The sequence below is a fragment of the Phascolarctos cinereus genome, unplaced genomic scaffold (assembly GCF_003287225.1).
Source record: "Phascolarctos cinereus isolate Bilbo 61053 unplaced genomic scaffold, phaCin_HiC Scaffold_7;HRSCAF=346, whole genome shotgun sequence".
Lineage (NCBI taxonomy): Eukaryota > Metazoa > Chordata > Mammalia > Diprotodontia > Phascolarctidae > Phascolarctos > Phascolarctos cinereus.
This window is the reverse complement of record NW_027556180.1, coordinates 62,957,633-62,972,531: the sequence shown is the minus strand read 5'-3', so window position 1 is coordinate 62,972,531 and position 14,899 is coordinate 62,957,633. Positions and strand designations below refer to the sequence as shown.

The following is a 14,899-nucleotide window of genomic DNA, read 5'->3' as shown; positions in this document are numbered from 1 at the left end:
TGTGGCAAACAGGGTTAAGTGATTTGCCCAGGGTCACACAGCTAACCTACTAAGTGTCTAAGGCTGGATTTGAACTCAAGAAGATTTATCTTCCTGACTCCAGGCCCAGCAGTGTTTCCACTTTTCACCACAATTAGCAGATAAAATAATACCTTATATTTACATAGTGGTAGAATCCCTCCCAACTCTAAAACTATGAGCCTTTGGGCTCATAAGTAAAGGGATTTAATCAAGTCCTCAGTTAGTAGCACATATAGAACTTCAATCATATGTTTTAGTCCCAGAATAAGTGAAGTGAGGTATGGTTCCAAGGATGACATTTTCCACTACAGGACAGTCAGGTGTTTGTTTGTTTGTTTGTTTGTTTGTTTGTTTGTTTTAACAGTATCAAGTATTAGAATCTTCTTTTTATTTTGTCTGTTGGATAGAGAAAGGTGGAAATTGACCACGATTTGCCACCTTAAAAAAAAACACAACAAAACTGGGAGTTGCCCCTAAGTCGCAATGTCTCTTAGGAATAGCCCTGAGCTGTTGTTTCAACCCTGATAAATCTTAGCACACTATTTGAATTGCCCACAAGATAACAGGTGTCTTTCAGAGGCACCCAAGAACCAGTCCTGTTCTTCAGAATTTGAAAATCAATTTAATCATACACCTGAATTTTCTTCCCTACCAAGTGGAGTTGGGAGGAGGGCGGTTGTTAGTGGAGGGGTATGAGGTGGGCTTCGTTTGTTTTTCCTTTCCTTTATTACATCACTATTAATGGCGGGGGGCCTCTACTGCCTTATCTTTACTTCAGGTCTTCTTAGAGGAAGCGTCCTAGGGTCGAGCTCGTTACTTTTTTTTTTCGCAAAATGTTAGGCTCCCCAAGCTGCGTAAACCACAGAACCCACCCGAGCATAGTCCTCATAAAGTAATTCCGCTATTGATTCTTATAACCACCGCTTCCCATTTATCTCTTCCATCAGTTGGCTTGGGGTTCTATGATTGGGAGCTGAAATGACACACACACACACACACACACACACACACACACACACACACACACGTACGGTTGGGAGGAGGGAACGGTTAATGAAGTAAATGACTGCTGTTTATGTCTAGGTGATAAGCCACATTTAGCCATAATAAACGATTCCGCTCGCTTAATCAATCTGGTTCGCCCCTGCCGGTCAGATTACCTCCCCACCCCCACCCCACCCCCGCTCTCGCTACAGTCCTGGCTGTCCTCGGTCTTCTGGGGAGGGATAGCGGGCAGACTAACTGGACAATGGACCTTCCCTTAGCAGCTGTCGCCTTGGCCCCATACGGGAACCTCTGGATGACCTCCCGGGAACGACTGGGCAGCCCCCAAAGCCAGGGTAGGGTCAAGGCTGCGGCCCCTCCCATCCCCCGGGCAGTGGCCAGCTCAAGGTGCCCTCAGGCTGCAGCCTCGGTAGTGGCCGTGGGCTCCCCGAGAGGCTCCCCAAATGCGTGGAGTGGGGGCAGCGCGGGCGCACCGGGGCTGGGGGCGGAGGCGGGGGCGGAGGCGCCGGGCTTCCGACTTCCTGAAGGTATAGAGAGGAGCACCCGCAGTCAGCACCCGAGATCGGGCCAGCTCCGCTGCCCTCCTACCTGCCCAGGCGGCAGTTGCGGTTCAGTGGCATCAAGTTTGCATCTACCCGACTGACTGACTCGACGCACCGAGTGACGGCCGCACGTGTCCCGCGCAGGTCATGAAGGTCCAGTTTGCCCCCATAAACATCCCCTTGGAGAGGAGGCTGCAGACCGCTGCCGTGCTCCAGTGGGTCTTCTCGTTCCTTCTACTGGGTAAGAGACCCAACTGGCTGGTGGGCTGGGGATGCCCCCTGCCTTGCTGCTCCCGCCCCGTCCTTTGCTGTCTCCTGCCCCAGGGAGCACCCACCCAGGGTCAGCAATCCCGAGTCCAGAAATTTGGCTCCTGCCCCTATCCCCTGCGGTCCCCCCACCCCATCCTCAAGCCAGATCGTTGTTAAGAGGAAATTTGGAGAGCTATGGTTCACCCACCCACCCCGCTATGGGCAGGGCTGTTGACCATCATTTAAATGGAAATATAGGCGCCCTTCTTTATTTGGGTCAGGCATTAAAATTGAAAAATACACCAGGGCTTCACAGCAGCCTTGCGGCCCTCCGCCAAGACAAATAATTGCCCTGGTTTTTTCCTCCATTTGTGATGCAGAAAGCGGGGAACGCCGGATCCACATGCTTCAGGGAATTGGATTTCTTGAAATCGTTGGACCCAGGAGCATTTTCCAGGCGTGTTTTAAGTTCAGCTCACTGCATACACATCTAATCAGACCCAACTGCAGAGGGCAAAGACAGACTTCGTGAAGGAAGCTTGCCTGATGGGCTAAGACATCTTCCCCAAAGGCACTTTCTTCTGCAAGCTTGTTTTGCCATTGATGAAAATGGGAAAACTAAATTCTGGAGGGTTGGGGGTTCTCTGGACCAGAGCTGTCTGCGGAAACCTTATAATTACTTTTTAAATTCTGAATTTTAAAAAAAAATGTGTATTTCCACATAGAGATCAGAACACAGAAAGAGGATTATGTTTGAAACTGAGTGTCCATTTCATGCAGCTTGCTTTTGTGGAAATCATTTTGTGCTCTGTTATCTCTGGTCTTATATGCCTCCTGGGGCCTGAAGTGCAAATGCAAGCAACAGTGTTGTTTGCCTGCTGTTTACAGAGTCCTGTCCTGGAAACTGGGGAGATACAAAGTTTAGATAAAACTAGGACCTTATCCTCAAAAAGCTTAAGGTGTAAGGGACAGAGGAAACACAAACACAGCCACAAAAGCCAAGATAACTGCTTTAGAGAACTCTAAAACCAAGTTGTTTGAAGGTCTAAAGAATATAAAGAATATAAAACAGAGCTGCTTGAGAGGAGGAGAAATCCAGGAAAGATTCCTGAAAGAAGCAGGTTTTTTGAGTTGGATTTTACAGGATGGGTAGAAATTAAAAAGGGTGGGTTCCCCATCCTCAAGCCCCTCCTGCTGTATTCCATCATTAGTCATTTTCCTAAAGGACTAGTGTGATTGTGTCACTTGTGATCAGACCACTGAGGAAGCTCCAGTGGTTCTCAGTTACATATAGGAAACTGGCCACGCATCACTTCCCGTGTACTGGCTGGGCCTCCTGCTTCAAATGTGCCCCTTCCTAAAACTACCTTTGATATATTATGGATATACCTACCTGGGCACATGCTGTATCCCTAACATGAGTACATACATACGCTTATTGAGGTCAGGGTCTCTTTCACCTGTGTCTTCCTATCCCCAGGCCTTAGCAGTGCCTAGAACTTTGTAGACACATTGATAAATGCTTGTTGATTGGTTAAAGATGGGGAGGGCAGACAAATTAGGCATAGGAATGGAAAGTATGGAAACCCAAGCTTGAAATGTGCTAGGGGCAGAGAACTATTTGATTTAGCCATGTTAACAGGATTTTTTTGGAACAAGTTTCTAACCTGAGAATGCTCTGAGCCTCACAAAGCAGGCCTAGAGACAGGAACTCCAATAACCAAGTAGTTTAATTAATCAGTTTCAGAGTGAGGAATGTTGTCTCAGCTAAAGCAAAAGCACAGGTTATATACTTAAATCACAAGTGGAGAAGGTGAATTACAAACAATTATTTTGAGGCTTCCCACAAGAAACCTACAAGTCCCACACTACAACAGTTCTAGAGTCAAGTCTTTGGGGATCATGACCACTAACCCTAAAGTACAGAACCAGAGTTCTGTGATGGAAGCAGGTTCTTCAATCTTTGATTCGATTCGCTTAAAGTCTAGTGATTGAGAACATTGTCAGAGTTTTGATTAATCAGTTTAGGCTCCCTAAAGTCAGTTCTGACTCCCAAGTCAGAAAGGCAGCTCTTGAGACAACTAAATTATTAGTATATTCATGACATATATAATATCAATTAATATGAAAATTATAAATTCCCTTCTCAGCTGGAATAGAGTGTAGGGGAGGAAAGACAAAGCTTGAAAGGTAGGGAGGCACCAAGTTGCAGAAAGTTCATAGATCTGGGAAGGGATCAGAAAATTCATCTAGTCTAGCCCCTTCATTTTATTGAAGAAGAACCTGAGGCCCAGGGTGGTTGAGGTGGCACAGTGGATCGAGGTCAGGGCCTGGAGTCAGGAAGCCCTGAGTTGAAATCTGTAAGTAATTTTTTGAGTTGAATTTTACTGGATGGGTAAAAGTTAAACAGGTGTTTGATCCCACACCCTCAAACCCCTCCCTACTCCATGAGGACAAGTCTGATTATGTCACTTGTGATCAGACCACTGAGGAAACTCCATTGGTTTCAGACATTCACCAGCTGTATGACTCTGGACAAGTCACTTAACTCTCTTTGCCTCAGTTTCCTCAATTGTAAAATGGGGATAATAATACCACCTCCCTCCCAGGATTGTTGAAGCCTAAGTGAGATAATAATTGTAACTTGCTTGGCATAGTGCCTGCTACATAGCAAGCACTATATACTTGTTAGCTGTCATTAGCTATTATTATTCTTCAATGTCACACAGGTAGTAAGAGACAGAGTTGAAATTTTAACTGGCCTCCTGTCCTCTGACTAGCAATCCATCGATCTTCCATTACAATATGATGCTACATAGGAATTTGTAATTTCGATGGTAGGCAGTAGAGGAGCCCCAAAAGATTTTTGAATGGAGGAGTGACACACAATAAAGATGGCCCTGGCAGCAAGCTAAGATGATGGGGATGAATTAGAAGGGGACAGTGGAAGTACTTCCCATTTACCTACCACTTTCTACTTTCCAAAAGGCTTATTCCTAAAGAAGGACTTTATCTCAAATTTCATTTAAGTTAATCAGTCAAAAACGTTTATTAAGCACTTCAACTTGGAATCAGATCAGACTTTGAGCCATGATTCTATTTTTTAAAAAATATTTCCCCCAATTACATGTAAAAACAATTTTTAACATTTGGGTTTTTTTTTTAAGTTTTGAGTTCCAAATTCTGTTCCTCCCTCCCACCTCTCCCCTCCCCCCTCCTCCCTGCCCCAGAGAGGATATGAAATCTGATATAGATTATAGCATTTTTCATTATGAGTCTTTTGGGATTGTCTTGGATTATTGAATTGCTGAGAATAGTTAACACAATTGATCATCTTCATGATATTGCTGATACTTTATACAGTGTTCTCCTGATTCTACTAACTTCCCTCTGCATCAGTTCATGTAAGTCTTTCCAAGTTTTTTTCTGAAATCTTCTTGTCTTGAATCATGATTTTAACACTGTCTATAGGGTCATGGGCAAGTCCCAGAATCTCAGAGTGTGAAGGGACCTCAGAGGCCATCTAATTCAAACCCAAATCAGAAGAATGAACAACATCTCTTATAAGATCAAATCTTCACTTGAATGTGTTCAGAAAGGGAAATCCCACTATCTCCTTGCAGCATCCCAATTCATTTTGGACAGCTCGATCTGTAAGAAACTTTTTCTCCCTTACATGAAACCTAAATTTGCTTCTTTGAAATCTGAACTCATTGCCCCTACTTCTGTCTTCTGGGACCAAGCAGAGGAAGCCTAATAAACACTCTTCCACGTGGAATAGGGAAATAGAGACCAGATCAGTGATTTAATTGATTATAAGGATCCTGCATAAATAAGCTCCCTCTACTAAGGCAGGATAGTACCTTCTCTGCTAGAGAAAACTAGACAGCACATGGATAGTGCACTGGGCCTGGAGTCAGAAAAACTTAAGTTCAAATCTGGCCTCATACACTAACTGTGTTGCCCGTGGTGAATCACTAAACTGCTTATTTGCCTCAGTTTCCTCAACTGTAAAATTGGAAGCATAATATCACCTACCTGGTAGGGTTGTTTTGAGGATCAAATGAGATATCTGTAAAGCTGCTCAGAACAGTGGCTTGCACATAGTAGTGCTTAATAAATATTTATTTGTTCCCATTGCCCACTCCAACCCCCAACCTGTATAGTCTCAGAGAATTGCCTACTGTTGAGCAGTTAAATGATTTGCCAGGCTTACACAGACATTAATGTGTCAGAGGCAGGATTTGCATCCAGACCTTCCTGACTTCCAGACTAGCTCTATACCCACACGAGGACCCTACAAAAAACCAATGAAAGCCATCCTGTCCTCTGCTGAGTCTTCTCCTGCACGTAAACACTTCCAGTTCCTTCAACTGCTCTTTACATGAAATAGACTAAAGCCCCTTCAACATCCTAGTTACCCTTCTCTGGCTGTTCTCTAGCATATTAAATCCCCTCTAAAGTCTTCTCTGTACTAAATACCACCAGTCCCTTCAATAACCAATCCTTATAATTCACTTAACCTCTCCAGGTTCTGATTTCCTCATCCCTAAAAATGGTGATGACAAAACCTCTATTACTTACACCACAGGAGGCAAGAAGCACTAAGTGACTTGCCAGAGTCACACAACTAGTAGGTATCTGAGGCTGGATTTGAACTCAAATTCTCCTGACTCCATGGCTGGTGCTTTATTCACTGTGCCACCTAGCTGCCTCCTCAAAGAGTTGTCTTAAAGAAAATTCTAGGAAAATAATTTCTGTTGAAATTACTGTTCTGCTCTACTGACACATTAAAATGATTTCATTTGTATTCTTTTTGGCAAGTGAAAATGGAATGAATAGCAGCTACAATGTATTTTGTATTATCTGCAAAGGTCTCTAGATTATATTAAAAAGATAAATTGAAATTCTAATCTTTTCACAATGTTTCAGGAGACTGAATTCAAGCTGAGGGGTAAACATTATTAGCTCTTGCCTGGGATCTCAAAGAACTTTTATAAACCATTTGTTCAGATCCTATATTCTTGGGGTAGATAACAAATAAAACTGAGATACTGGCAGTTTATAGCTTGGCTGTGGTAACTAGAAGATGCAGAATAATTTAGTAATATGAAATAAGATCCTAGACTCTGGAGTTGGACATTAGTGTGTTTTGGATTCTAGAGTTTATCCACATCTCTTTTAATCTTGGTTTTATTATTTTCTGTTTTCAGCGTAATGTTTGGGGTCATTGAGGGTTTGTTAACTAAAGCAAAGTATTCCTCTTATGGTACCCTTAACTAAATCAGATTGTTAATACAAGAAGAAGCTTTTAATACCGTTAACATTACTAAAGTCTCACTTTGAAGATAGGGACATGCCTCTAATATTTTAGTTTTAGCCTTTCAGAATTGCTAGAAGAAAAATTTATACAGAGCCTAAAGCCCCCAGCTAATTGTGATTTCTTTGGAATATATATAGAGAATAGCATTTATTAAGCACTTACTATGTACCAGGTAGTGTTAAGTGCTGGGAATAAATATACAAGTGAGCTAGATGGTTTTTGCCCTTAGGAACCTTGCATTCTGATGGGGAGAGACCACATCTAAAAGGGGACTGGAAAGTGAGGAGGGGGAAAAACTACATTCCTTTATATGAGCAAAGGAAGGGAATCAACTTTTGGGAACTATGGCTATGGAAGCAAAGGACCCCTAGCCACTCATGGAAGGGATGCACTTCTATGTTCTATGCACTTCTCCAGGAACGGTTGGAGAGAAGTTCCTAACAGGGCATAGCCTTGGCATATACAATTGTTGGGCAGTCAAGAAGAAGGCAGAATTCAAACAGGCCTTCAAAAACACTGAGTGCTCAGAGCTCTTCTAGGCTATGAGCCCACCATTTTATCTCTTTCTTTGCTGTAAGTCTTCAACTTAGTTTACTGAGAATATCCGCCCTTCCCCAAATGAGAATGTACCTCCAATTTTATAATGGTAATTAATCTGAAAAATAGTATTTGCTTTATAGACATTGACTTTACAGCCAAATTTCCTGGAAAGTAAAGTAAAAGATATCATGGATGTAGGGAGTAGAATGTGTAAGTGATTAAAGGGAAACCATTCCTCCCAGTGAAATTATAGGGAGAAAATTTTGAATGAGGAGATTCTGATATATTGGTGATTTTGTTAAGTTTCATGTCTATGAAGTACTTGCTCTTGAGGTTTCTAGATAATTAATATATAAAAATTAATCTGAGTTTATTTCCAGAATTTTATTTTTGCCAAAAATATGGGTGGAGACAATTTCCCTCCACTACTAGAAAGGAAAGTGGAAGTCTAGGGGAGTTTGGTACACTGGAAGGAGTAGAAATGCAAGAGAATTGGCATTTTGACCCAGGATGTTATCTTAGGCAAACACAGCAAACATGTTTTCTGACCTTTGTTTGCAAAGGGCCAAATATAATCCTTTGAGTGGAGACCATGAAGGTTAGTTTTGAAAAATGTGCTGATGCTGCAGTGGATTTTTATATCCCTTCACCTTTGGTCCACAATTTAGAAGAATCAAATTACTAGAGAATGCTGGATGAGATAAACGTAGGAAATAAATATAAATTGGCCCCCTAGCTTTGGGAATATTTTGTTTCATGCCAATTTAGGCCCAAGGAATTAAATAACAAATTTTGGTATGTCTAATTTGGAAACTGGGGATTTGTCTAATTTGGAAATTGAAGATAAAGTAGGTAACATGTCCTGAGAATGATATCTATTGAGTAGTAAATTGAAATCTAGTGAATGGTGGAATTCTGTAGTGGAAGACAAAGCTTTCAGAGTGGATCAGTCTTCAATTTCCCCATCTGTAAAGTGAAGATGATAGCTGGTCTTTATGTGCCTCACAAAGTGCTTTTAATCAATGAACTAACAGTTATTAAGCACCTGCTATAAGCCAAGTACTGTGCTAAGTTCTGGAAATACAAATAAAAAAAAGGAAAGAGGGAATAGAATAAGCATTTATTAAGCACCTACTGTGTGCCAGGAACTATGCTAAGCACTTTGCAAATATTTCACTTGATTTGATCCTCATGACAACCCTGTGAGGTAGGTGCCATTTTACAGTTGAGGAAATTGAGGCACAGGGAGGCTAAATGACTCATCTGGGGTCACACAGCTAGGAAATATCTGAGGCTGGGTTTGAAATCAAGTCTTCTTGACTTCAGGGCCAGCAGTTTATCCACTGTCATCTAGGTAAAGCAATCATTGCCTTCAAAGAATTTACATTCTACTAGAAGAATCTAGTCCATTCATGGATAAGTGAATTCAGGATCATGTAGAATAAAAGCAAAATCTATGTCTTCTCCCCTTCCCCCATGTACTAGCCTACTGAAAATGAAGAAAGAGATGCCACTTAAGCTGAGTATCCTTGTCATCAGTAGAAGTTCATTGAAAAGAACAGAAAAGAATGACGGGATTCCCCCTCCTTGAATGACTTATATTTGGGAGGTAGGTAGGGGATCAGAATATAATCTGTAAACATACAAATGTATATATGATTATTTGAGGCAAGAGTGAACACTACCAAATGGCAAGATTAGGAAAGGCTTCCTGTAGGAGGTGGCATATGAGCAGAGCCTTGAAGGAGGCCAGGGATTCTAAGAAGCAGAGATCAGGAGGGACCAAGGCATTCCAGGCCTGGGAGGGTAAGGTGGGAAAGGCTATACAAAAGCATAGGAAAAAAATAAATTTACATGATAACTTCATGATATATTTAGAAGGAATAACAAATTGTATATAATAGATTTACAGTTTCATGTGCAATAGTTTTTATTAAACTATGTTATTGAAATGTTTGTTTTATTCTATAAATTTAAAATTAAAGAAAAATAAAACATGGGAAGATGGAATACTGATATTAGGGAACATTAAGTTGGCTAATTGACTCATTAAATTTTTAACAATTCCAAAGCAAACAAAATAAGCAATTTCATATACATTGTAAAACAGTAGGAAGGGCTTGCATATGACACAGAATCTCTACCCTAAAGCATAGTTAAGTGAACTAGTTTAGCTGTAACATACAGACTTACTTTATGTTTCCTTACAAGCATATATGTTGTTTCCTCTCATAGAATATAAGCTCAGTGCGGGCAGGGATTTTTTTTGTCTTTTGTTTTTATCCCCAGCACCTAGCATAGTACCTGCCACACAATATATCCTTAACAAATGCTTGATTACTGAATGATTGGACATAGTGTAGATAAAGGTGGTGAGGGGGGAGCCTGGAAACTTAATCTGGAGCTAAATTGAGAAGGGATTTTAATGCCAAAATTTAGGAGGCATCGCAGGCTCTTAAGTCAAAAGGTTATTTCTGGTTCTGGAAAGAATGATTTCAAATATCTGGGAGAGGCCATCCATGCCAAAAATTTCAGGCTAGATGTGAGTGGCTTGAGGTGGTTAGTGATCTGAAGTGCTCAAGATGCTTGGAACCAAATAGCTGCAGAAGCTTGAGCCTTCTCCAAATGCATCTATCTAGAGTAAGCAGACCTTAGGCACCTGGAATTATACCAAGCAGAAGTAAACCAGATAAGGACAAAAGGAGGAGCTAGTAAAATTCCTTTGGCTTCAGGTCAATTGCTCATTGACAATCTATGCTGCCTGTTTCTTTTTATGCTACCCTTCCTCTGGGGCATAAGGGTCTCCTCTAATCTAATTACATCAGGAAGCTTTATGGTATTACAAGGATGGGTGTAGTAAGAACAATGTCATCTAGAATTGGGAGCTTCTGGAGAACCTTTCTCGAGCCAGGGAATCCTTCTATTCAGACGCTATGCAAAACACCCTCTCTGAAAACAATCAACATTTATTCAATATAGTTTTCAGGAGGAGAACACTAGCATCTGGGACTAGGGATTGGGAAAGGTATCTTGAACTTAGTTTTGGAGGAAATGAGGAATTCTATAAGGCAGAAGAAAGAAGGGAGTGCATTCCAGTTATTTGCTTTAGCTGGTGTAAAGGCACCAAGAAGGGAGATGGAAATGATGTTTAGCAGGATCACAGTGTGGCAGGGGCACACAATGAGGCTGGAACGATGGTTTGGAGTCAAGTTGTGAGGGCTTTAAAAAACTAAACAGAGGAGTTTATGCTAGAGGCAAGATGGAGCCACCTAAGTTTCAGTTAGGGAGTGACATAGTCAAATTTGTATTTTTTAAAATTGGATTTTGTTTTTTTACATGAGCTAAAAATCAACCTTCTCTCCCTCTTACCCTCACCCCCTCAACAGAGAAAAAAAAATCAAAACCTCTGTTACAAATATATAGAGCCAAGCCACCACCCCCCCAACTCTTACTGCTCAAATGTTTTTACCTGTTTATCAGGCAGGGTATACCATGTTTCATCAGGAGTCCTCTGGAATTGCTGTTGCTCATTCCACTTGTAAAAGTTCCTCAGTCTTTCAAAGTTATTTGTGTTTATGATATTGTTGTCATTGTATACATTGTTCTCCTGGCTTTTCTCACTTCACCTTTTCTCTTCATCTGTTCATGCAAGTCTTCCCAAGTTTCTCTGAAATCACCCCCTTCATTAATCATTTCATATAGTGTAATAGTATTCCATCACACACACACACACACACACACACACACACACACACACACACACACACATCCCATATCTTGTTCTGTCCTTCCAATTCTTTGCCATCACAAAAAGTGTAACAAACATTTTTATATATCTTGTTAGAATTTATTCTGTACAAGACTAATCCCTCTTTTTTCTTTCTTCCCTTCACCTGTTTTCCTATTGAGTGAAATGTATTTCTTTATCTAACTGTTTATATATGTATATGCCTGTGGGTATATATGTATATGTATGTGTGTCTATATATCCATGTATATATATGCATGTGTGTTCTTCCTCTTTTGGTCAGTTAAATGAGAATAAGGTTCAGGTGTCAGCCACTTCACCACCTCTTCATTCTGGTATATATAGACTTGAATATCCCAATTATGTGAGACCTAACATTACCTAACATTCCAATTCCCCAACCCTCACGTATTGCTCTTCCCCTGTCTTTCCATGATTCTTTTAAGATTGTCAAGACATCATCACTTCCTGGCCTTCTGTCTAGTGATACACCCTCAATAACCCCTGATGATGATGGATTTCAGAGGGAGCATATATATCATCTCCCATATTAGAATGTAGACTGTTTGTCCTTGTCCAGTTCCTTATTATTGCTTGTTCATATTTACTTTTTATGTTTCTCTTGACGCCCATGTTTGTGCTTCTGAGTTTCTACATCTCTGGACTTTTCATCAGGAAAGTTTTGAGGTCCTTTATTTTTATTATGGGTCCATTTTCCCCTGGTAAGACTATACTCCATTTTTCTGGATGATTTTTTCATGGTTGTAAGTCTATATCCTTTGTCTTCTAGAATATCATATTCCAAAGTCAACATTCCTTTATAGGAGTGACTTCTAAATCATGTGTGATTCTGACTATAGTTCCTTAATCCTTGAATTCTTTCTTTCTGGCTACTTGCATTATTTTTTATTTGGCCTAAACAATCTGGATTTTGGCTATAATATTTCTGGGATTTTTCCTTTTATCGATCCTTTCAGCAAATTTCTGGTTCTATGAGATCTGAGCTATTTTCTTTTATTTCAGGCTTCAGTGGGTTATTTTAGGCTCTCCCTCTGTCTCTTTGTCTCGAGCTCTCTTTGGTGATGGCTTTCAGGTAGTACAATGATTTTTAAATTATCTCTCCTTGATCTGCTTTTCATATCAGTTGGGGGTTTTTTTCTTATTTTTTTATATCATTTGTTTTTTGCTATATCTTACATTTTGTACTGTTTCCCCCCATTCTTTTGACTTCATTTTACTATTTCATTAGCCTCTAGTTGGTCCATTCTAATTTTCAGGGAGTTTGTTGTTTGGGAAATTTTTGTACCACGTAGGCCAAACTGTTAATTCTCTTTCCAATCCTTCCTTCCATAACCCTAATTTCTTTTCCAATTTGTTCTTCTAGTGCTCTCATTTAATTAACAAAAACATTTTAAAACTCTTTTTTCCCAAACTCATGCTGTGTCTCTTCTAGGAATTCTAGTTGAATTTGTTCCTAAGTTATACATTTCTGAGGCATTGCTTGTAGATGTTTTGGGGTCATTGTCTTCTGGGTTTGTGTCACCATGTCCCTGTCACCATAATGGCTTTATGGTGAGTTTTTGTTTCTTTGTTTGTTTTATTTGTTTGCTTATTCTTCTAGTCTATTTCCTGACTTTGGACTATATATTAAGGCTGAGCTTTCTGCATTTCTGGGGAGAATCTCTGGGCCGCCTCTGCTGCTGCTTTTTGAGGATATTGATTATTGTGTTATTTTAGAGACTCAGGGACTGCTCATCCTGGGGACCTACAAGTTTTCAGTGTTCCCAAAGCTGTCTGATCCAGAGCAAAGTTTGATCACTACCCAACTGAGCTCTGAAAGTTCCAGACCCAATTTTGGATCTGAGCAAAAAGGCTGTGGAGTTGCTTTTTTAAGGAATTCAGTAGATTGCCACAGATATCCAACTGGAAAGCTCCCTGGTTCAATGACAGAACTGTAGCTTTCCTTTGGTTTAGGATTCATGCCTTGGTTATACCTTTTCAGGCTTCTACTAGACTACTCGATGCAACTGAGACCTCATTCTCCTCCTAGGGTTTGAGTCACACAGCTGTTACTTGCTTCTTGCTTTGTACACAGCTAAGACCCACCACAGCTTCTCACCCTGGCAAGAATGCCTTCTTCAGTCCCCCTCTCATCTATGACCCAGAACTAGGTAGTGAGCAACAGAGCTGCCAGTTGGTACTTATTCCTTCACCCTTTATAAGTTTAATCCTCTCTTTGCTAGATGCAGAACCTCTTCTTGTCCTGGGATGCTCTGCGGCACATGGTCCTAGTCAGACCACATCCCCAGTGTTCACAGACCTCTCTGTCTTCCTATACTTCTCTGGACTAGAAAAATAACCCACTGTGATTTGTTAACATTGGATTTCTAGAGCAAGACTCTGTCCAGTGAGTTTCCTAGATCTTTGTGGGGGGTGGGTGGAGGGTGGCTATTCTAGTCTTCCTATTACTCTACTGTCATGCTCACTTGTCCCTTTCCTTGATTTATGAAAAAAAAAACTTAGTCATATGTCTTTTCCCCATTTGGCAATTGGGCACATTTTAGAGAAAGCTTGTCAAAATGACTAAAGCGGGGGGGGGGGAGAGAGAGAGAGAGAGAGAGAGAGAGAGAGAGAGAGAGAGAGAATACATAGATTGTAGAGTCATCTACAGAGAGATATAGTTATACCTAGGGGAACTGGTGAGGTTATCAAGACAGAGGGTGTAGAGGTAGTAGAGGGCCAATCTTGGAACCTTGGAGAACACTAGTAGTTAGGGACATGATCTGAGTGAGGAACCAATACAGGGGACTAAGAAGGGACAGTTAGGCAGAAGTGGGGCACAGGAAATAATCATGTCATGAAAGTTCAAAGGGAAGAGAGTATCCAGGAGGACAGAGTGATCAATAGCAGTAAGATTGAGAAGGATGAGGACTGAGTAAATATCATTAGATTTGGCATTTAAGAGATTTGAAGGAGATTCAGTAGAGTGGTTGAGTTAGAAGCCAGATTGCAAAGGGTTGAGGACTGAGCAGCAGGAGAGAAAGTAAAGATGAATATATACAGTTTTGTTAAGGAGATGGCTGAGAAATGGAGAAGAGATCTTGGACAATAGTGGTCAAATGCAAGGTGGCTTTAGAGAGAGGGCACTCACAGTTGATGGGATTCAGAAATGAATGTAGATCCCTGTAGAAACACCAACAAATATTTTCCATTCCGTGCTTATTTTATTGTACCCTTCCAGCTTCATCTACAAACTCTCTTAGTATGATCTTAGTTCATCTGGATCTTGGATCATACTTCCTGCAAGCTCATTTTCCTCTCAATTGCTTTTCGTGGTTTTCTAAGAAAATATTATCTATAGTTTTCCATATTCCTCTGTAAAATTTTGCATGTGAGTTTGTTCTTTAAACTGGTGCTACCTTTGGCCACTTTATCTCCCCACTTGCCGAGAAGACTGAGTGCTAATGGTGG

The 14,899-nt window shown here is 40.9% G+C and overlaps 1 protein-coding gene across 2 annotated transcripts in view; it reads left to right on the top strand.

Moving 5' to 3' along the window:
- The first annotated feature begins 1,438 nt into the window (after positions 1-1,438).
- Positions 1,439-14,899, top strand: part of MOGAT1 (monoacylglycerol O-acyltransferase 1) — a 44,926-nt gene continuing 31,465 nt past the window's right edge. The window contains exon 1 of one of the 2 annotated variants that reach the window (XM_021002862.2): positions 1,439-1,809. In XM_021002862.2, the coding sequence (XP_020858521.1) occupies positions 1,716-1,809 (94 nt within the window). In that variant the 5' untranslated portion in view covers positions 1,439-1,715. The remainder of the gene's footprint in view (positions 1,810-14,899) is intronic. The other variant, XM_021002863.2, reaches the window with a different exon arrangement.